General features: G+C 43.0%; 1 protein-coding gene across 2 annotated transcripts; it reads left to right on the forward strand.

Moving 5' to 3' along the window:
• The first annotated feature begins 1,127 nt into the window (after positions 1-1,127).
• Positions 1,128-17,469, forward strand: vegfab (vascular endothelial growth factor Ab). 2 transcript variants are annotated; one of them, XM_084376928.1, is made up of 8 exons: positions 1,128-1,916; positions 3,949-3,991; positions 4,874-5,070; positions 6,472-6,548; positions 9,711-9,743; positions 12,663-12,737; positions 14,316-14,459; positions 15,782-17,469. In XM_084376928.1, the coding sequence occupies exons 1-8, from the start codon at positions 1,863-1,865 to the stop codon at positions 15,801-15,803; spliced, it is 645 nt and encodes a 214-aa protein (XP_084233054.1). In that variant the 5' UTR covers positions 1,128-1,862; the 3' UTR covers positions 15,804-17,469. The 2 variants fall into 2 exon arrangements, with proteins under 2 accessions (XP_084233054.1, XP_084233055.1); XM_084376929.1 differs by lacking the exon at positions 12,663-12,737 and having other exon boundaries at positions 1,129-1,916.
• The last annotated feature ends 6,394 nt before the right edge of the window (positions 17,470-23,863 follow it).

The raw sequence follows: 23,863 nt of genomic DNA on the forward strand, positions 1-23,863 counted from the left end.
TGTGGTTTGAAAACCTCGTAATGCCCCTTTAATGCATCACTTATTATAATCCAATACTGTAACACTGACCAGGGACGTTCATGGGGACTTAATGAACAACTTCATGACATTTCTTTGGCTCATAATTGCGGACTTGTACTTTATGGTCACGTCGCTCCTTTTCTTCTGAAGTAAATCGTGTACATGCTTCGTCACCCAGCGTCGCAGAGAACAGACCGTTGTCCTTAGTAACATCATCTTCATCACCATCATCATTATCAGCAACAGTCACGATGAAGAAGCTCTTTCACTATATATAGTCAAAGACCGTCTTTCTCCTCTCCGGCTCCCTTTTGGCGCATTATTCCCTCCTCTTCCTCTTCCTCGCCGCGACGTCTCTCAGCTGTTGCCCGGACCACCTGACCGGCACATCACACACAGAAAACCCATTCTCCGTCCGTGAGGTGACGGGGAGGAAGTCACGACGCGCGTATAAGTCCTACTTTTCCAGTGAGTGTGTGCGTTCGTGCCGGGGCGCACTGACCCGGCGCGACGCGGCGACAACTCATGCCGTCACTCGCAGCAAACGCTGCCCGGCGCACGCACGCACGCACGCCGCGCACAGAGACGTATAGGCTACGTGTCGGGGCACACACTCTCCTGCAACCCCGAGTAAGTGGCCACGAGACTGGAAAATATGAGCAGCTGGACACGGGAAGGTGTGGCACTCACCTTACCTCCGCCAGCTTTTTCATATGATATTTAGCAAAAAAAAAAAGGAGGAAGGAGAAGAGAAGAGGAGCATCCAAGGTCACATTGTCTACAGTGTGTGTGCGCACAAATGTGTCTCCTCGCAAAAGAAATGAGAGGATGAGGTCTAGAAGCGCGTGAATCCTCAACACAGCAGCTGCTTATTATTAGATCCTGCATCTTTTACGAGGCTTGTCACAGCTGCAGCTGTGGAGATGATGAAATGGTATAAAAGCATGGATCACAGACACAATATCAATATGACCTCGTTACATTTTTTTTTTTTTTCTCTCTCCTCAAATGAAATCATAAAAATAGACCGGCCGGCACGTCTGAACTCGGCTCTGCGTTTTTTAATAGCTCGCTGCTGATGTGCACGGTCACATGAGTCGACGTTCAATAGGTGAAACTTTCTGAAACAAGACTTTGAGGAGAGAGGAGCTGCGTATCGGCCCACACAGGACACACCTACTGTGTTTTAATCATCCACCAATCGTTATCCACGTCCCGCTACTAGTCACCAGCAGACAGCCACAGTATGGAGACACACGGGCAGAGGTGGACGCGTTGTGTTTCAACGAGCAGAGCCGAGTGCGCAGTGACAGAGGAATAGAAGCAGCAGCAGCAGCCCAGGCACACAGACATAGAAAGTTTTGTGGGACGAGTATCTCTCGGCGCGGTTTTCTTTTACACTGAACGTCATCCTGGTCCATGGGTTCAAGTTGCACATAGGAGCAGGCAGCAAGTTTCCAATGGACAGACACTTGGAGAAGGCTGGCGCAACAAGCATGGGATTATTTTTGTAATGTGGATTGCTATCGCCTTGCAAGAAAATAAAGGTCTGCTGCGGAAAAATGTGAGACGTTCTGCGTCTTGGATTCTCGTGTTTCTGGATATTCTGAAAATCATTGGCAACAGTTGAAGACCAGGAGAGAAGTTATGCGCAAAGGATTGTATGCTCCGACCCCGGGACCAACATGGATTTGCCATTACACCCCCCTGCCCCTCATGTAGAGAAGTTTTAGCCGGTCCGCTTGTGTTGTTGTACTTGTTGTTGTTTGAGGACAAATCGCCACATTGGCCTCTTGGATTTTAAAGCGTCGCCTGCCTTTGGATTTAGATTCCCCAACACCATGAACTTTATTGACAGTTTGACACTATTATTTTTGACGCTGTCAGCTGTCAAGGTGAGTTGCAGAGAGCGAGCAGGAGGAGGAATAACAGGAGGGGGAGAAAAAAATAAATAATACAAGACAAATATCAGTCGACCTCTGTTTGCGAAGTGTAGCCACTGGTCATTAATGTGTAGCTCGTCCTTGCCTTTGCTCTGCTAGGTCATCGCTCATGTTTAAACAAGCCCAAATGTTTGGTGGCTTTGGGGAGATTTAAACAGCCATTACGCAAAGCCGACACTATATAAACCTAACCCACTCACCCGTGGGTGGTGCGCCTTTTCTGCGTCGCATATGTGATGATTTAAAAAAAAAATCAAATAAATAATGTTGTGAAGTTTTGACGCTGGGTGATCGCAGGGGCCTGCTCTTAAACCACCTTGGAGATATTATTACGCTTTAAAGGCGCAGCGGCTCCATTCTGAATTAGGACATGTGAGCAGGTTCACTCCTGGCACCGACGCTCCTCTCGCGGTTTGCCCGTTTCAGCGTGAAGAAACACCACTTTTTTTTCTTCCACGCTGGAACTTCGCGCACAGTTTTCGGAACAAAACGCGGCATTAACTTGGCAGATTAATCAGGTTGGCTCGAGAGTTTAATGGCTGTTTGACAGCGCGCTGTAAATCGTTTCTCGTATAATCATTAATCAGGCGCAGTGTGCCCAGGGAGGCTTGAGCAAAGGTTTCAAGGTGGAAAAAAAAAACCCCACAAAATGCCACTTCAGTGCTGGGCTGCATATTTTCCAGCGACATGATCGGACTTTGAGGGATTATTTCTATAAAAAGGAACCAAAGGTGTTGTGAGGTTCCCTGTCGAGCATCTCACGCCCAAGTTAACAAAATTTCCTCCTCAGGGGTCCAAGTAAAGTGTTTATTTAACTAACTGGCTGATTAAATGGCAGCTAAGTCACCCAATCAACGCTGAACAGTATCAGGATGCTGCCTCGACTGCTCACAATCATTCGGCCTATCATCACTCGGTTTAGGGGCCGCTGTTCGCAGCTTGACACCCATCCATTAATAATATATCGTGTTTTGGAGGGCTGGGGTCCCTCAGCCCACAAGGTTGGACCCTCTCACGCCACCAGAAGGGGTGGAGACTGCGGCGCCCACACAGCCACATCCCTCTGTGTTTTTTTTCACTTTTCATTAAGGAATGCTTTCTCGGTGAATACAAGCCGGTGCTACGGGGCAGGACTACGCAATATTGGCGATATGTTGCGCGAGATGCGCGCGCGCGTACGTGAGAAATGGATAGATAAAGACAGAGAGAGGGAGGAGGAGGAGGGAGGGGGGGTTCACGGCTCTGCGTGTGTGAGCCAAGGCGCGATAAAGTTGTGCGTAATGCGCGCACGGATGTCGGAAAGTTGCCAAAGAATCCATTGTGGTCCGGCTGGTGTGGTGACAGCTACCCCCTGTGAGGGAAAGTGGCAGGCTGAAATTCTTACCGGTTTTAAATGGCAACTGGTATTAATCCGCGTTGCCAAGAGGCGGCGGAGGCACACATTAAAGATTTGGTGACTGAAACAAAACCAAACACACTAATTCAACAGATTAAGTTTGGTCACGTAGCTCACGTGGTAGAATTTAGGCCAGCTTGTGGGGCTGAGATCAAACGTTTGGCCTTTTTGACGCTTTATACACAACACAAAACAGACTGTGATTATAATCACACAGACAACTTAATAAAGTAAGCAATCAAAGTCAAAACATAAACTAAGAGCTCTTGGCTGACCTCTTTTTTTTTACTCAAAATGTGACAACGTATTTCCAGATGTGCTGCAGAAGAATCAGGCTCCTAAAGCTGAGACTATATTATCATGTTGTCAGTGCCTTTGACTTCTATTCTCCCCCTGTATTGTGTTTATGTTGTGTTAAGATAAGACACATAATGTAAGTTTTATATGCTGGCAATGTCAAAATGTAAATGCCTTTTTTTTGCGCAACTGTGGATCAGTAAAAGTCACTGGCGTTTTTTTTTTTCTGAGCTCTTGCACAATCTACTGTAACTAACAGCTTGCTCTCTCTTTTTTTTTTCCTCCTCGCAGAGTGCCCACATACCGAAGGCAACAGAGAGAGGTCCACATGACGGTAGGTGTCCCACAGGCACCGTGGGAATACAGTCTGCGCTGGGCTCCCTGGCTGGCACGCAGCCAAATAGAAAAGGGCTGGTTAGAGGTTCACCTTGACATTAAAAAAGGGGAAATTATCGCCTCCTGGTGGACAGCAGTGCAGCTTGACCCTGTCCAGATTCACCCCCCCACCCCCAAAAAACTCCCCCTTTTACAAATGAGAGCATTTTGCCTTAAATCTGGACGCTTGGACAGCATTCCTTCCTGCTTGAGGTCGAGCTGGGGAAATGTTATGGCGACCAGACTCCTTTTTAGAAAGGAATTTCACCCTCTTGGCCCGCAATTTCATTTTGCACAATCCCAGCATTGCCCAATCTAATTTGGACAATCAAGACGCTGAACTTCATGATATTGTTCAGGCGCTGTATATTTGGGTTGGCTCACCAGAGGGCTGTCAGGCTGGGGTTGTTTTAGGCCCATAAGTGATATTTTGGAGGTGTTGCATGGTGTCTTTGCTAATATCTTTCTCAACACAAGAACTCCTGCAAAGAAAAAAACAGGGGGGGTGAGTAGACTGAAGGTGAAAGAGCTGTAATTGTACAGCAGAGACAGTAGTTGGAGTGGTTGTTCACTCCATTGGGAAACTGCGTGTCTGTCGCAGGAGGTAAATCTCTGTTTACTTTTATAAACACAGTGCTCCTCAATGGAAGAATCGAAATCATGACATGTGTGTGCATGTACACGTGTTGCTTTCACTCCCTCGCGAGCCCGCCGGCGTTTTTTGATTCACGTCTCCTTTGAGGCGTGTGTTATTGTTACAGGGCGGTAGTATTCAAGTGTCAATGGTTTAGACTGCAGCCCTGTTGCATAACCCCAGTTCCCTGTGATTCTTGTCTCCTAGTGATCCCTTTAATGGAGGTGTACAACAAGAGCTTGTGTCAGCCTCGGGAGCTGCTGGTGGAGATTCTGCAGGAGTATCCGGAGGAGGTGGAGCACATCTTCATCCCGTCCTGCGTGGTGTTGACGCGCTGCGCCGGCTGCTGCAATGACGAGATAATGCAGTGCATGCCCACGTCCAGCTATAACATTACAATGGAGGTCAGTAGTGTTGTTTGGAAAAGCAGCTCTTTGGGTGTTTTGTGCAGTGGCAGTGGCGAGGGCTGCCCTTTCTGCCTCTTCTTCTAAAATTACCTTATTTATCCACGATATGTCTTAAATCTGTGTCCTTTTTCGTTTGTTATTTCCTTCAGTGGGTTATATATGTTCTTGTGCATGTAAAAGGTATTGAGAGTTTAAAAGTCTGCGTATCCTTAAACGTCATACGTGCATAATTTATACTTAACTGGAAGCTGAAAGCCGACTGGAGACACAGTGAGCGGTGCTGGCTCAGGCGTGTGTGAGCTGACCAATCAGGGCAGACTGGGTGTTCAGGAGGAGGGGGGCCCTTAAAGAGACAGGAGCTAAAAACAGACTGAGGGGGAATACAGTGCTGCTAAACCGGACAGTATGAGAAAATAAAGTGTTTTTTGAGCATTAAAGCATGTAAACCCATTCTAGTAGTAACCCAAAAAGAAATTATGAACCTGAAAATGAGCATTATATGTCTCCTTTCATACTTCATATTTTGCCAAATGTCACACCAGAGGGGCACATATGCTCCTGTGATTGGCCCAGAGCCCTCCAAGTGCCCTTCTGGTTGGCACAATGCCGCCCTGTCCTCCTGCTGTTTGCTCAAAGGCTGCTCATGTGTGACCTTTGGGTAAAAATCAACCCTATATTTGCCCCTTTTTTAATGTTTAACCCCTGCGTCGAGTCAGTCTGTCCTCCGGATCACACGTTCATTGTTTCTCTCCCCTCTTTAAAGTCAAGTTTCCGTCCAAATGCATTGCAAATTTTATTGCGAATTTTCAAGAAAGCTGGCAAAAGGTTTACACCCACTGCTCTTTATGCGTATAGTAGGAGTTGGGGACATTGAGGTAAACAGCATATGGTGCTGATTTTCCATTCAACTCATCGCACAAGAAGAAGAAGGGCAATAGAAAGATGACGTCAATAAAAGATTCCTACAATCAGTAGGAAAATATGATTCAATTATGGAATTTATGTTTGTGTCATGCATGAATTTGAGGAACTTCAGTCTCATCGTCGCTGTTTTGCATGCAGACAGGTGTCTTGTGAATCCCTCGTGCACGGGAAGGCAAGGAAATAATCCAGCACGGGATTTATAGCATCATTTATAGTTTGATTTGCTAAATATTTCAGAGATTTTACCCTTGAGCATCGACATTTAAGGACACAGTTTGCAACTTCTAAATGAGGAACTTCATTGTTTGACCTGATGCACACAGATCCTCGTTCTCCTTCATTGTGAATCCTCGTCCGTCTTCCTGTCTGTGTTATTTCTTGAATGCGATGATTGCGACACTGAAAAAACAAGAAGTTGATTGCAGCACATGTTTCATTCAAGTCTGACTGAATTCTCTGTCTCCTTCTTCACAGATTAAAAGAATAAAACCCCAAAGGCAACAAAATGATATTTTCATGAGTTTTACAGAACACAGCGCATGTGAGTGTAGGTAAGAAACCCCCGAGCACACACTGCAACACACACACACACACACACACACACACTGTTAAAGACAAAACCAGCCACTGTGCATGTGTGCAGCGGAGCGGAGGTCTTTTAAAGATCAGTCAAAGTAAAAGCAGCAAAGATAAGCTGTGAATCTGCCTGATATGCATCTGTTGAATGTGTCAGAAAACGATAACTGTGCATGACGTGTCTGAGAGACCCGAGCAGGCCGAAGCACATCCTCCATATTGCTTTATCCTCATTCCATCACATGGCTCAAGTAAAAGCATTTGTGTGATTACAGAGCGAGCTAACCCTTTGTTGAGGTCGTACCTGGAGCTACATAGTTATCGATCTGTTAGATAAGTCCTGTGTCCTCTTTGTGGCCTCACAGTGAGGTTAGACATGAGTTCAGATTTATACATTTTATGGCTCGGTTTGTTATTCGTCTGTTGTTTTGATAGCTTGCTTATATAATCTGTAAAAAGCCTGCTGTAAAGCAACTACAGTAAAAGTGGAGTGACATAACGGCATGTTCTTGCGCTGGCATTTAAGCCCGGCTGGCAACCGCAGGATTGGATGCTTCCCAAAGGTGAAACGAGGCAAAAGTAAATATTTCATCTTCATATCATCTTCTACAAACGTTCCTCTCGCTATCCGGGCCAATCATTAACAAACAAACCTTTCATTGCTGTCGGGCCTCTTGCTGGAAGCTGTAGCGGTCGGACGCATCGCTTCCTGACGTTTTGTCGTAATCAGATCGTGGTGGCGGCTGAGATTTGAGCTGTGCGACATGAAATATTAGACCGTGACACAGCGGCGAAGCGGGAACATGTATCATCCTCCCACGTTTGCAGGAAATGTAAAAAAGCAAACAAACAGTGAAGGGAGGACTACTGGCGGAGGACCAAACTCGGTTGTCACTTTCCGCCTTCTTTCCAGAGCTATCAAATCTGGCATATGTTTGTCTCGCTGGTCTCAGTGAGGCTGCACCGTTCTGCCTGTCGAGCCCCTGGCTCACTGCTGTCTGTGATGGCACAGTGTAAAACCATTTAGTTGCACCTATAAACCTTTAAGGCACCTTTGTAAAATGTTAGAGGATGTGATCAATCTATTTCTCACAGTTATATTTTACCTCTAAGTGCTGTTAACGCAATGAATGTAAGATGTTTCAAACAAAAACAACGTAATGACGTATAACCACTGGTGTAAAGATCAAATCGTGTGTAGTTTCCATTTATTTCGAGGCTCTTGTGTGATTTGTATTTGCCCTGATACAGCTGCAGCATAACAATAAACAGTGAGGCTTACATCAACGAGATTCAATTACAAACCGTAACAATCGACTACATGCTGTAATGTTTACTGTGAATCCCTCGTGCATGGGAGGGCAAGGCAAGAATCCAGCACAGGGATGGCGGACCCTGCCACCAACAATATAATAGCATCAAAAACAGAGTTTGATTTACCGAAATATTTCAGGGATTATACCTCTGAGAATCTACATATAAGTGCTGCCACCACTGCATCAGTAACAGTAATCCAGTTTAACATTCTTTAAAGGGTCGTTCTGCCAATTTAGAAAGCTTACCTCAACACGATCTCACTCCCAACTTGGAAAATTAGGCAGCTTCGGTCAGAGGCCTTAAGGTTCGAACTGTGACGCTCTACCTAAGGGGTCCGTGGTCAAGTTTGCACAAACACGTCATATGCAATGTGCGGTTAGACTTTCAAAATAAAGCACACTGAATGCTTTTAATGTTATTCACAGTCAAACGGTCATGGTTTGGTTAGGTTAACGCAAAAAATACTTGGTTAGGGTTAGGAAAAATAAACTTCTTGGTTAGGTTTAGGGAAAAATAAACTACTTTGTTAGGATTATGCTAAATAAACTTCTTTGTTAGTGTTAGGAAAAAAAATTCTTGGTTAGGTTGGGAAAAGATCATCGTTTATTTACACATGTTCACCTACTTACGTTACATGAATGAAAAACAAATCGCTCTTGACTCTTAGTCACAAACAGGTCTCTGGAGGGAAAGTCCTATTAATACTCACATACTTGCTCTTTATACTGTTACACTAGAGCAGCGCTTCAAGAAGTGATGCTAGAGGGGTAACGACAACGTTACCAGGCTGCTGTATGTGATGCGTCTAGAGTGAGGCACTTTTAGGATTTAGTGGCATCTAGCTGTGAGGTCGCAGACTGAAACCAACAGATCACCCCTCGTCTCAGGCTCCCCTATGGTGGCCGCTTAAAATGTGAAAGGACCCCTTTCTCTCTCTCTCTCTCTCTCTCTCTCTCTCGCTCTCTCTCTCTCGCCAATGTTTGGTTTGTCCGTTCTGGGCTACTGTAGAAATCTCTCTGGATTAAAGAGGCTCATCTAAGGTAACGAAAACAAGACGTCTCATAGTTCCAGGTGATTATACAATAATGAAAACATAGCTATTAACGTGATATTTCTGCCCCTAAAGCCCTCTAAATCCTACACACTGGACCTTTAATGCTTGAGTGCCTTTCGTTGTTAAAGCTGCTCTACTTTACTCGCGCTGCTTGTGACTGAGCCCTTTTATATCGTTCTTCTCGAACGTAATGTACATATATATGCACTCGCACACGTACACCTTCATGATTTATTCAGCGTGCTCATGCAGAGTTTTTGTACCAGTCGCTCAGATAGAAACTTGGCTTCGTGTCCGTGACCTTTATGAATGAAGCGGTTTCCTAACACTTTTGGATAGCTGCTGCCAGCACATTTATTGCTCCACACTCTGTTATCGGCAAGAGTTGTCACATGGACGAGAAGTGAAACAAACCTGACAACCTGCTATTGTGGTCGTGTTTGTGTGTGTGTGTGTGTGTGTGTGTGTGTGTGTCCGTCGGCGAACACACCCCTTTGTGCGCCTGTCTACTGAGCGTGCACACTGCTTTATTTCCCAACAAAAATCTGGTTCATTTGCTAAGCCAGGCATTTGAAAGTGAAAGCCAGTTTTATCACAGGTTTCTGGTAAAGGACGATGACGTAACACGATTTTGAAAAGGACTGATGGGAGCCACATGCAACACATGCAGATAATGAGCCTCCGATGATCTTGATATGTATCTGTTTACTGGGAAACAACCACATGCTGTGATCTAATGCCATGTTGTTTTGTTCCTGCCTTTCAGGTTAAAGACAGAAGTGAAAGAACAGAAAGAAAGGTGAGTACAGTGCTTTTTCTGCATGGAGATTGGGCTTTTCAGGGGGAACAATGAGGAGTTGAGATCTGATCTTTTTCCTGTTTTGCTGAACGAACTCTCGGCCGTCTGCGACTCTCGGCCTTCCTTACATTATCCCTCGTGCTTGTTCTTATTTAATTTATCTCTTGTTAGTTTCTCACTCCCCTTTCCTTTGATTTAAAACACCCACAATGATAATATTTCATTATAAAAACCCCGGCAGACAGGCCGCTACACGACATTAGCACGCAGCTCTCAGGTGATAAACACGGGGGAATACCGGCGTAATCCACTCAGGTGAATGAGTGACACTTGATGAGGTCATTGCCCTCTCTACCTGTCCTTTACACCTTTCCTCCCTTTTTCTATCTCATCTCTACATTCCTCTTCTCTCTTCTTTATTGTTTACATCCCACTTAACTCCTGTTACAGGCTGCTCTGATATAGATAACTGTGTTTTTGAAGACCTGTTAAACTTTTGTGTTTATGGTTCTTGCCCAAGCGTTCTTCCCGCAGCACCGTCAGTGTGCTGATGGTCATTAAAACTCTCTAATCCTCCTCATGCGAAGAGTTGTTAATATCTTTGTCGCAGAGTGGGTTTGTTGGTTGTATTTTTATGTTAGGTCATCCGTCATATAGATAAGAGGCTAGTTTTTGAGACCTACTCTTTAACCTTGTCTTAGCTGTTTACGAGTGCGGCTTTGGTGGCGTGCGTCTACAAAGCGACGGTCTCTAGGTCATTCAACTCCTGTTTCTGTTTCATACTTTTCATGTTAGTTTTAACGTTGGAAGCCGACCTCTCGGGGGTGACGGGTCACCAGAGGTCCGTTAGGATGAGTCCTCCTGCTGAGGTTGTGAAATTTGGTAACTGTCGCAGCGAACTTTGGCCTGATGTCAAACAAGTTAAAAGGGGAAATTACGATGTACATTTACAACACATCGACTTCATCACTCCCTGGATGTCCCTATTGAGCGGTGTAATTTGCGTCATTCGCTTCCTGCTTGATCTGACTCAGCCACATTTGTGACCTCAGCTATTGGATGGATGGTCATGACGGGTGGTAAACATGTTTACGGTCTGCGGAGAAATTCTCGGTCAAAATGTCTTTGCTTTAACTGACATTCCCATCAGCCTCTGCTGTACTTTGTGTGCAATGCTACTTAGCGAATGTTAGCATGCTAACACGCTGAACTAAGATGAACATGGTGAACATTTTACCAGTGAAACATGAACATGTTAGCATTGATGTCGACGCTTCATAGCAGTCATTAATAAATGGTAAGTTTATCGTCAATTCAACATTAGTTAACAGTTATTTCACAGTTAACAAACAACAAAATGCTTTTAAAACCATTGTTAAGCAATTGAAAAGGTTCACAAACATCAGATGAAACTTTTTAAGGGTAAGCCACACCACTAACTGTAGCTAACCATAACTGCAGTTAGCTATTTAGCCCATTTAGCTGTGCATCTAGTGGTCCAGAGTAGTACATTAACATCCCTAGCTATCTCTTTAATACAATATATCAACATCATAGCATCAAAACAGTTAATTCTTCATATTCTGTTGATAAATTTAGTTATTTTTTAATGTTTTCATAGCAAATTCTTATGCATTGCCCCTTTAATGAATGGTTGATAAAGCATTTCATTGTTTGTTTACAGTGAAATAACTATAAACTCATGTTTAATTCACTCTAAATTAACCATTTATCATTGATGGTTATTATAAAGCGTTACCTTATTGTGAAACTAAGGTGTTACTGAATGCTAATGTTAGCATTTAGCTCACAGCACCACAGACTTACAGTGGTGTAAAGGTGGCTGTAGATTCTTTGTCTTGTTTTTACTTGTTATCCGGTAGCAGGTTCTAGTTGCCTGGAGCAAAACCAATATTTCCACAGACTGACTCGGCTACTTCCACATCCTGAGCAGGAGACCTAACGTAGGTTCCAACAAAGGAGTAGGAAAAAGGCCAGAGTGGCAAAGTCAGTGGCAATGTTGGCTTTATGAAAATACCTTAATAATAATAACAGGTCAAATATTTTGGCATGTCCAAAGTTTTTCAAAGGGAAAGCCACATGTTACCCAATATTGGATTAAAGTACAGAGTGATGAGGTCAGAGATGCTAGATTTGACCCTCTGGACAAGGACTTTTTTTTCTTTCTATATAGTTGTGTACATCTTATACAGCAAAAACTTGTGCGACCCAGCTTTAATTCGAACACGCTCCCTGATATTTTCATCCGGCCTGCACCTGTGGGACTCCAGGTGTGTGCTTTTAACGAGCTTGTTCTCATTGTGCTGTTGAATCAGCCATAAGGACTTGACCCAGATAGGCCGCAAGATGCAGTTTTGGCAAAGTCCAACTTCATTGTCCTTAATCCATCTGGGAAATTTCAGAACAGCCGGCCAAGACAAACTACCAAGTACTGATTGCTTACTGTCTGCAAAGTCAGTGTATTGTTTAAGAAAAAATACTTTTTTCCCATGGTTTTTACATGGGTTCAGTCATTGTCAGGATGTGTGGAAACCACCGACAAATCAAATCAGGACACATTTCATTGGCTGCTGTTACGTCAAGTGGTTAAGACATTTTTTTTTGTGCTGCAATCTTTGAATACATGTCATCCTTCACTGAAGATGTTGAGAAACTGTCTATTTTATTCTCACGTAAACACTGCTTGATGGTATAAGTTATCATCCGATCACTAACAATAATCAAATCGAACAATAACCTGTTTTGAATAACTGATTGTTTGGCTCTTTAATTAATAGTGATTCAAAGCGATTGCTATTAATCAGTGCTGGTTTTGGCGATCATCAGTTTTAAACACATCAGTTTAACACCTCAGTCTCTCAGGCATCTCTCTGCGTTGTTGTCCTCTTTCTCTTGCAGAAAATCCCGGAAAGGCAAGGGCAAAGGCCTAAAGAGAAAACGAAAGAAAAACCGTGACAAAACAATTCACGATGCGTATGTCAGCTCCGCCTTCTCCACCTACCTGCACCTGAGTGTTGCGCTTCTCATAACTAAGCTCGTTTGGGAGGAGCTCATTTGCCCCTTTTAATTTTGCACCATCTAATTAGCCGCAGCGATTGGCATGACGCTTTTCAAGTGTTAACTAACTCTGTCCCATCAGTCATGTGCTCAGAGCATCAGTGCCCAAAGCTTGTTTGCTAACATGTTCTGCTAACGTAGCTTCAGCAAAACTTTACATAACAGCGATAACCCAGGGAAGTACAGCAGACTTGCTAGCCGTATCCATAACCCATCTCCACCTGTCAAAATTCCCATCTAATCTCCCCCCCAACCCCACCAGCTCCATGTTTGCAAGAATTTCCTCTCTTTACGGCTGAGACTGGGTCGACGGTTGGGATGAGATACAGCAACGTCTGATGAAAAGCAGTAGAAACTTGAGGTTGCTCCTAACATCTTGTCAGATAGCCAGTTTTTACGACCGATAACGGACGTGTTTAAAGAAGCTGGGATAAACAGATCAGCTGTTAGCTGTAACTTGAACCTTCCACTGAAACAGATCACAGCTCCACCAGCATGGCTTTTGCAGACAAGGCTCGTACCGTCCTGGTATCTGCGTTGGGATCACCGGGGCTGTAATCATAGTCCTGTGTTCAGTGTTGAGTCTGTGCTGCTTTGCTGTGTCTCGTTCCCGTCTCCTTTCAACTCTTTGTTCTTTTCATCTTCACAAACAGGTTTTTTTTTGCTGTCCCGCTCACAATGCTGGTACTTTTTATGTAATGTAAAGATATGACTGATGGCTATCTATCGCCCTTTTTTTTCTTTTGCTAGGGGGGGTTTGTAAACCAGAAAGTTGTTTAGCGAGTACTGTTTTGTGTCTTTCTTTGTCTTTGAAAATACACAAAAGCACCCTTACTTCATTCAAAAATAATATAAAGATGATCTTGTGCCCATACTGTGAAAGAATACATGTCTTTGTGTTCATTTGTAATTTGTATATTGAGATGTCAATGGAGTATCTGAGCCTTCATCTGCTGAGAAATGTCATCCGAACCACTTTCAGCCTCTGTTCTGAATCTAATGTCTCTCTGTGGGAAACGTAGTCTTCGTTTTCACTCAATAAAATGAAACCTTTCCTAATGGTGCACCAAGCAGACCCTCGAGTCTTCTGTTCTGTCATTGACCTGCAATTCAAAGTCAATCTGTGTCATTTTGTGTTGCATTAACTTGAACCGGAGCTTCGCTCTCTGCATGTCTAACACACAAGAGGCATCCGCGACTGGTCCAATCAACGGAGGAGGGTTTGGGGGGCGTGGTGGAGGGTAATTTTACTGCTTGGATGTTTGCCTGCTTGGTGGGAACCTGTGTGCAATACTACCCAACTGTCACATGCAGTACAACTTGTCGCGCTTTGGCTTGGGAGAGCAAACTGGAGCAATACGAAAGGGTTGACCCAAGGGCGGCCTTTTTCTTCGAGGCGGTAATTGTACACTGTGATAATCTGCCTCTCTCCTTCTTCCTCCCCACCTCCTTCTGTCTGTCTGTCTGTCTGTCTGTCTGTCTGTCTCTGTCCAGTCTTTGTGAGCCATGTTGCAATCACTGCCAAGAGAGGAGAAAGCGCTTGTTCGTGCAGGATCCCGCGACCTGCCGGTGCTCCTGTAAACACACAGACGAATACTGCAAAGAACGCCAGCTAGAGCTCAACGAGAGGACCTGCAAGTAAGTGCTGTCAGTTAACGTACAAGTTATGTTCCAAGAAGTAAGAAGTCTCATTTAAAATAACAGTGCAAATTACTAAGAATCCATGGCCTAGGGGTCTAAGACTTTCTCTAACACCCTTTTCACACTGGACACAAAAATCCCAAACATCCAGTAACATCTGGCTCGAGTCTATGATGGGAAAAGATACATTGGCATCCACTCCCGTGTCAAATGACTCTGCAGTAGATACGGGTGTACTGGCTTCAAACGATAGTGATGGAACCGTGACAACTAGCTGGATGTGTTAACTTTCCGTCTCTTTTCCTGCCAATGCGATGACGTTTGTTGAAGTTAAGGACGTTGACGCTTAAATACTTTCCCACTCATGTGTGTTCTCGGTCCTAGTCCACGGCATCCAACATGTTGCACTGCCGAGTTTCTTACAGTAGCCCTCAACGGACAAACAAAACACTGGCCTCTCTTGTTTTTCGGGTTTTTAACGTCCATTATAGGGCAGGGTCAGGTGTGCAACCTCACCTTCTTTAGGTGCCACTAGATTCTGCACACTGTATCTTACAAGCAGCGCTTAAACGTTGTAAAAGATAACTTTGACAATGGACCAGAGTCCCTATAGGTAAGTCTTGTCACGCTGCAGCCATCTCTGCAACGCCCCCAAGGCGGTTATTTCAGGCTAACATGACCAGGCCCCTGTCTTAACTTTAAATGGTCAACGGGACATAAAAAACGCTTAGTTTGTTGACTTTACTTTAAAATAAGGTTTAAAACACGCTTTTCCCACAAGTCTTCAGTGCTTTCGAATCAGTCGAAACTGTCGTGGATCTCACTCCCGTCAGTGCAACAATGCAATTGCCTGACATCTTTCCTAGTTTGGATGCTACGACTGGCTTTTGGGGGCATTATGGACATCTCTATTCAAAATGCCTTAAGCAGTCTTTCTCTTTCTGATAATGACACTGACTGGTCGGTACGGCTTATATTCACCTCACAAAACAGATGGGAAAGAAGCACGATGACGCTCTCCTCAGCTACTTCCATCGTCGGTTCGAAAAAAAATGTGTCAAATTCAAAAAGTTCTTAAGAATTACTTTAAAGCAAGTCTTAACATCTTCCTAATGCTATCCGAAGAGGTATGTCATCTGCTGTTTTCTAATTAAGTGACTAGTTAGAGGCCAAACTGGAGAATTTAGCAGCTAAAGAGACTGATACTTCCCTCAGGAGTTGGTGGAGACCAAAACAGAGTTAAAAGGAGATTGAAAGATGTCTCCATGAACGCTAACGAACTGATAACTAACCGTCTTTATTCTTCTCTTCTCGTTTAGATGTGACAAGCCAAGAAGATGAGAGAGGTGGCGGCACCAGATGTACAAGATGAAGGAATATTCTAGAGATATTTCACAGCACAGCACTTTGACCTTTGAACCGTAAGCTCTTCTTTTCTGTGGAAAGCATTCCCGTGGACTGACTGAGAGAGAGAGAAAAAAAACAAAAACCGAGAGACAGAACTGAAGTTTCCTCCCACTGTATATCTGTGTGTATATAGACCATGATAAAAGAAAAAAAGAGTACAGAAATTGTTATGCTGCTACAGAAACGAATCACTAAACCCATCATTTGACAAAAAAGCAAATAGCCGCCATGTGGTTTTGCATTTCTAACAGGCTTGTGATGCAGGTGTAGTCTTGTTGTCAATTCATTGTATGCAATTACTTCACTGGATATGAGTCTACTGTGGTTGTGTGTCAATCATAAATTGCAAAACCTCTCAATCTGAGATATATTTAACTGCTAAAACAGCGGGTGAGGCCGAAGAGGACGTGGGAGCGCTCTCATTTCGACGCTTCTCATATGACGGATGGATTTTTTTTTCGTCCACTTTTTTTTTTTGCTTCTGGACTATACGAGCAGTGGACATCCGATGAACAAATCTGTCTCTGCGTGATATCGACCTCCTTTCCTGCGAGGACTGACTGTGGACTTTAAACAATATTGCGATCAGCTTGCAGGAGAAGAGAGACTCTGGAGTGCCATATACTTTTTAAAGGGATACTGGTTGTTAATATAGCATCTGATGTTTTTGCTATACCCCACATGAAAAACCACTGAAAACATCCTATACTGTAGTTTGATTCCATTTGAAAAACTGTGCCTCACGAAATGTACTGAGAAATCTTTCGAGTGCTTTTTAAATTATTTTTTGTTTCCTTCGTCAGGAGAGGGGATTGTCGACGTAGTTTTTTTGTTAGTTGTTGAACTCAATACAGAATCCATTGATTACATATCTTCTTCTCTGAACTTGTACATACTTAATATGCCTTTATGCCATAGTCCATTCTAGATAATTTATAATGTTATAGAGTATTTTTCAGTATTCAGTCTTCTACCCATATTTAATTTGGTCTATTTATACTGTATATGCAGTGTTATGTACCTGTAGCTGTCCTCTCTCCCCCTCATGTGTAAGTTCACTGATGGCTACTCTCAGCACGAGACTCTCTGTGCTCTTCTACGACACAAAAAACGAGAAAAAACAACAAAAAAATAACCCATCAAGAATGATTTGTTAACATTCCCTAAATGGATCATTTGTACTGGTGTGCTGATGACATCTCTTGGATCTTTCAACCCCTCTTATCTAAGGGTGTGGGTGCTGTGTAGACTTTTTAACATGTGTTGTTTGCGTCCATGTGTGTGTATGAGTGTGTGTCCACGTGCACACATCTGTGTGTAGGTGTTAGTAAGTTGTATTTAAGTATTTAAATAAGTAGCGGACCTGTGTTTTGTCCGTCCTGCAAGATGCAAATACGAATAAACTACTGCTAGCAGCTCAGCATACACTACCACGACACCACCACCGGTTTTAAATTTGGATCTGCCATCAGTCTTAGAGCCCTCATTATTAGTTCTCTTTGTCTTCTTCACTATTAACATGTCTTCTGTGTCTATGTAAAACAGTAAAGCATATTTATTTTCAAATTATATTGTTTTTATATAAAATAAGGAAAAGGTTGCTGTGTTGTGAATGCTGTGTTTTCAAGAGATTTCATAAAGGCAACGTGAGGTTTCCATGTTTCTGTGCGGCAGAAAGAAGCAAAGAAAGCAGATCAGAGAAGAAAAAAAAAGAAATTCCTGCACGCTTTTCATGACAGACGGACAGATACTCAGCCTCACGAATAAAATGGCACTTTGAAGCGGTGTGCAGTAATTTCATCTGTTAAATCTAACCGTAGACGACCGTTTAGGAGCGCTGGAGGTGGCGACAGCAGAGTCTGTGACCTCTCGAACGATGAAGATAACTTTTTAACAGTTGCTAAAGAATTATGTAACGCTAGCGAAATAATCTGTGGAAAAGGGGAAACTAGAATTACACAACTGAAGCAGTTTGGTGCTTGCGATGATGTTTTGTGCAATGGTTAACGAAGAAATCATGCATTAAAACAAACCGTAGCAAACATTTCTTTCAATGTTTTCCTGCGCAGGAAAACATTGAAAGCTGGGTTATAAAGTAGACTGTTGGTTTAAGCCTGCAGTAGGTTGACTATGTTACTGTTTTCAAAATCCCCGTCTCTACGAGAAACAACAACAACCCTAGAGCTAGCAATTTACATGTTGAAAATGACATGCTACCCTAAACCTAACCTGTTTGCTAACAGCACAAATTAAACAAGCTAGCAACTGTTACTTTTCCTCTGACATCACTCTCAGGGTGGGAAGCTCAAGTCTCTTACTGCTGTGTTCTACATCGCAAGTCATAAACGTAGGTAATCTGACAAATTGTCATTATTTCACTGTTTCCTGACTGATTAGCAACTGTAAAGACAACGGGTACTTTAACCCGGAGGGACGTTGGACCATATTTTAGAGGTAAATCAACAGGTTTGATAACGGATTGGCTTCCAGTACACACACAGCTGATGTTAGCATTCAACCACCTTCCAGCTAACATAACTGTTTTGATGTGATACGATTAGGAAAGGCATAAAGACATTTATCTAAACCTGGAAGTAAAACACACAGGATGTAATAAAAAGGTAACGTTAGCTAGGAACTTGTTGAAATGCTAACATTAGCGAACGAGTCAACAAATATGTTGTTTTACCTTGAATATGGCTGAATGTGCCTCTGGAGTTTCACTATCCATCAGCTTTTCAGTTGCTGAAGCTGTAAAATGACAACAATTTGTCAGATTATCTACCACAGCATTCAAGTTTCCCACCCTGAGCATAACCTTAAGGAAAATGGCCGCCATGTAAATAAGGTTTATTGTGAATGACTGCAAGAAATGCAAACATGCCAAGTGTTTTTTTCTCTCCAGGGCTCCAGACTAACGTTTGATACTGGTTGTACCTGCACATCATTTTGGTGCATCCATTAACACATTTAAATTTAATTCCTAACACATTATGTAAATGATTGTCAACAGGAGTAAAGGTTCAGGTGATGTTTTGTTGTAATCATAGCGTCTGAACATCAGGCGCACTGATGCAACCAATGAAAATGTTTGGTTGCCCTTTACAGATTTTTGGGCGCGTGTGTGTGGAGATCAGTCTGGTATACGAGACTAGATTTAAAAAAAACATGTTATTTTTATAAATAATCCTCGAGATCAAGTTGAAAACACTTGCGCTGTTGTCAAGAGGTAGTTGGATTTAAGTAATGGCTTGGTTTGGTTAAAGTTAGGGTAAGAGTATGGTTAGTAATTTAAAAATAAAAACATATAATTCTGTCCGCACTGAATGCTCATTAACCTTTGGGGTAAATTTAGCATTGCAGGACATTACGTTACTGACATTTGCACCAGCAGAAATGGAAAAGTTTTGCTGCAACACAATTCGACATCATCTAGGGAGACACTGTAGACACTTGTAGGTGACTCTGAAGCGTCATCCGGCTGATTGTACTGTTTACCGAGCGAATTATTTAAACGGATGATGAAACTCATTTCTATCTATTCCGGAAACCAGCTGTCTTGGATGGTTGTTCATCAACTCGCCGGTACCTGAATCAACATTGCATCATTCCTCATCTGATTGTAACAGCTGTTCAAACATCCTCAATGTTGTCACTTAAAGGTGCAATACGAATTAATTTGCCATTTGTTGAAATTATGTTCAAAAAACAAATAGTGGTCAGGCGTATCCGCTGCTAACTGTAGCTGCCGCTAGCTAGTTAGCTCAGTTCGCAGTGCATCTAGTTGTCCCGACTGGGAGCTCAGTGCACAAGAGGCGTGTTGGTGTTTACACTGGTAACACAGGAGCTTTGGACCAGGACAGGCCAGGGCTAGCTCGTTAGCATGTTGATTATGTCAGAACTGTTCATTTTTAACATTCTGATGATATTTTAATACATTTTTGAATGTTTTCAACTAAAAATCTTACGTATTTCACCTTTAAATTGGTGATACGTATTTGGTTTAACCTGGTGATTTGCCACGACACAGTGCAACGTGGAAGATGGAGGACGAAACTTAAACCAGCTCACCTGGATCGTTACTAATCAACTCACCGGTACCTGAATCAACACTGCATGCCTCGTTATCATCACATGCGGCATCGCTGAAACTGATGAGTCATTTACCAGTTTGCATTGTTAGATTAAATGGAATTAAAACTCTGGATTGGTTGTTTTCCCCCACTGCAGAACTTTTCCAGGAACTTAAGAACCTTTTTTAGGAACCCAGAAGACCCAGAATTACCTGGAACAAAGGTTCCGGGAACTTGTTTCCTATTTCGGGACATCGGCTGCTGGACCTGCTGCTGGAGTCTGTCTTTCGTTAACAAAGAAATTCTCACTTTTGTGGCATGTTGCAGGAAACAGTCCTCTTTTCTGTTCTGCTTTACCAGATTATCACATCACCTGTCCTCCCTTATTCCACCAGAGAGGACAAAGAGCAGTTTTTAGCCAGCAGAGCACAAGATTAGTGATCAGTGACACTGTAGCAGCTGATCTCTAGGCCCCTGGACCCAAATCTAACCCCAATGAAAGCAGATTAAGCGGAGGTTTTCAGATATTTGGCCGTGTTTGTTTTGAAACTGGCTCCCTCTTATCCCCATTTGCTTGCTGCTTCCCCACTAGCTTAGCTCCTGCACAGCGCTAATGCTTCTGCTCCGCTCTCCCTGACTCATGCTCTTTATGTGCATACCTAAATATAAAGCACACCATATAATCCCTGTAAATTGCGGGGCCCCCCTTCACCGGAGAAAACACCCCGAAGAATGTTATAAACCGTCTAATCTGTGATTTACCAGGAGCCCAGAGAGCAGAGCTAGCTGGCTGTCTACAGCGCTAAACTGTGTTGATTTACCATCAGTTTGGACTGTTGGGATGTTTTAATCTGACATTTAAAAGCACCAGAGACGGGACTTACTTTCTGTTTGTGTGACGTCAGCAAAATGTATATTGTATACTGCTAGAGGGGCTTTAAGACACAATCTATAATTTCGTTTAATTAACGGTTGAAGGAAAATTCAACGTCAACCCACTTTGCTCATGTTATCCCCTGAATTAACTCGCCTTTCTAAGGTTTTAAAGAGGTCGTTATATCTCTGATGTAAACATACATTTCTCAAGAGTGCACTTGAGTCTTACTATGGGAAACTAACAAGCGCATTAATCCTTATTTAAAGTCGGACCCTTTAAGAGTAAAGAGAAACTAGCTCGTCATATATAGATTCATTTACCGGTTTCGTGTGTGTGTGCGTGGGTGTGAAGGCGTCCTCCCTTTCCTTTCTTATCATTCCGGGACTCACATTTGGACGTTGGACAGTTTCTGGTCACGTGTGGTGGAAAATAAAAGAGAGAAACGTGATTGGGGATTTATCAGAGCGTTCTTATCTCGCAGAAGGTTTAATTGAACAGATTTGTATGTAATCTTGCGCTGTTATGCAACTTCAATCAAACAAGTCAGAGCAGAACGAGAGTGACGAACACACATTTTTTAAATAAAACAGACAGATAGTGTTCTTATCATCATGTCATGGAAGGATTTTACGTTTTTTTTAATGAAATTACATGTACAACCATATTTATTTTAGCTGTAATCCACCTTTTGCATATTGTATGTGTTAACGTTGTTCACTAGACTCTAAACTGTTTCCATCGATGTGTTTCACGCTCATTTTGATGTATCACATTAAAAAAGGTTCATGGAAATCTACAAAAAAAAACCTCAGTGTTACCATTCAGCTTTTACTCATGCTTGAGGTAGTTATTGAGTCGATGCGCTTGATTAGAGATGGAAACACCTTTTTCTGAATGAGTTCTGAGTGAGAACATTTACTGTTACTCGCATGGTGTTCAGCTGTTTCCTCTGCGAGACAAGAAGAAGAAGGAGAGCGTCTTCCTGAATATTCATAAAAAATTCCCACTAAAATTCCCATATTTCCTCGTAAATGTCGAAGATAGTTTTGTTTCTTCTTCTTTGAGGTTTATCGTTTCCTGTCTGAGACTTCTACTTCCTCTGTTTAGCACGGCCATGCATGTCGTAGCATATAACGCCAACTTATGACGAAACTACACTTTGCATAGCCGACCCAATCACCAGAATCGATGCTCACAGTGTTCATTTCTGCAAACCACAGATATGTTGAAACCTCACACGTCTTCATTTTTCACTTTCCGTTTCTTTAGGTTCAGGTTTCTATTGTATGTTGTGACGACGCTGTGCTTGTGTTCTGGTCAGGCATGAACACCAGCATCTGGCTCAAAATCCCATCATAAACAAAATTATCCTGAGGTTACACACTGAACAAATGCTCAAACACAGTCTTGAACTGCGGTCAGTGGCTTGGCAGCTTTACTGCCTACCTGTAACTGCACCACGATTTCCTCGACCTCTCGCCAAGAAAGTCACGTAATAAACACGTAATGTGAGCGTGATACGACACGTGCTGTGCAAATATCGATATAGTATTTATGAAATTTGAACACGTTATTTAAATACATAATTCAGTTAATTAAATTGATCGGAGCAGCTTTAAAGTACAGTAAAGACCATTAAATGGGACCATATAAGTGTGTTTTAACTTGAACATTACCTTATCAGTTAGCATGTCGCTTCCCACGCTGCCACATCAAAGCTCAGTGTTGCCTTAAGGGTCATTAAAGGTTTTATTGTGTTTTTCTAACAAACAAAAGGGATTCAAGCCACAACGCGGTTCTCAGGTGTTTTTTTTTCTAGACGAACAAAGAAGTGATGTGATGTCTCTCTAACTGAGGTCTGAGGATCCACCTGACAGGGGACGAGATCAGATCTAAGTGCAGAGGGCTTAAGTAGAAATGTAGAACAATGTTGGTGTGATTAAAGGTCCTGCCAGCTTTAAAGATCTGTGCCAGGCGACGTGCTCGCAGGCAGGTAGGTCACCTCCCACTGCCGGTGTAAATGGAGAGAAAACGACGACTCGGCAGAAACCCCTCCCTGATCGGTGACGGCAGTGTCGGCAGGTATGTGCTCACTCACACGTAGTGCGTCTTTAAGGCTTCTGATCTATATTTACCCGAGTTTCCGACTGATTGTGACACTGAAAAATATCCTCTGTGAGTCATGAGGCAGGGAACCGGAGAGGGAAGGAAGGAGGGAGGGAATGGGAATAAGACTGAAAATCAGTTTAAGGAGGGATCAGTGGAGCAGGGTGGAAAAGAGACTAATTGAGTTGAGGGGGGGAGGAAAAGAGGATAAAAATGGGATGGAGTAAAGCATGAGTGACAAGGAGTGAGGTGGAGGAAGGGAGTCGTACTGATGTCTCCTCATTCACATATATGAGTTTGTGACTTTATTCTTTCTCCTCTCTTGTTCAAAACTGCTGTAAAAACTCACCGCAGGAGATTTCATCTGCATAAAACATCTTTCAAACACGCTACATCTGTGCGACATGTCTGTAGACGGCTGCTCCATTGTGGTTTTGCCAGCCTGGCTGCACCCACTCGCCCTCTCACATGGGTGTAGTCCAGTTTACACTCATCACCACGACGTTACCATTCACCAGGCAGACAGCGCGCTCGTGTTCGTGTGTGTCCTGGAGTTTATTAACCGACATCAAAGAAACCTTTTCTACTGAATCCTCTCAGTTTGTCTGTCTGTCTTTCTTTGTGCCCTACATCCAAGTACTTACTTTAACCTTAGTGCACAAGGCATATTTTGGCGCTACGTCCAAACTCGCTAATGACGAGTTGTTTCTCGTTTGTTTAATCAAGACAATAATAAAATAAACACGTGCAATGACTCCCTGGAGTTGAAGCCAATTGACATAGTGGCCAAAGCATGTAATTACAACTTACAAGATCTTTTCCCATCAGCTTACATTGTGAAAGAAGCAGCTGTAAAACAGTGATTACATTTTTTTTTTGTGACTCATTTCATTATCAGCATTTGAGCCAGTCGGTCCGATAACGTTAGGAGTGTCTAG

Source organism: Pagrus pagrus, assembly GCF_965226575.1.
Source record: "Pagrus pagrus genome assembly, chromosome: 16".
Taxonomy (NCBI): Eukaryota; Metazoa; Chordata; class Actinopteri; order Spariformes; family Sparidae; genus Pagrus; species Pagrus pagrus.

Coding starts and splice junctions, on each gene's coding strand:
- vegfab (XM_084376928.1), top strand. CDS start 1,863: ATGAACTTTATTGACAGTTTGACACTATTATTTTTGACGCTGTCAGCT. Junction 1,917..3,948: donor TGACGCTGTCAGCTGTCAAG/GTGAGTTGCAGA, acceptor TCCTCCTCGCAG/AGTGCCCACATACCGAAGGC. Junction 12,738..14,315: donor GACAAAACAATTCACGATGC/GTATGTCAGCTC, acceptor GTCTCTGTCCAG/TCTTTGTGAGCCATGTTGCA.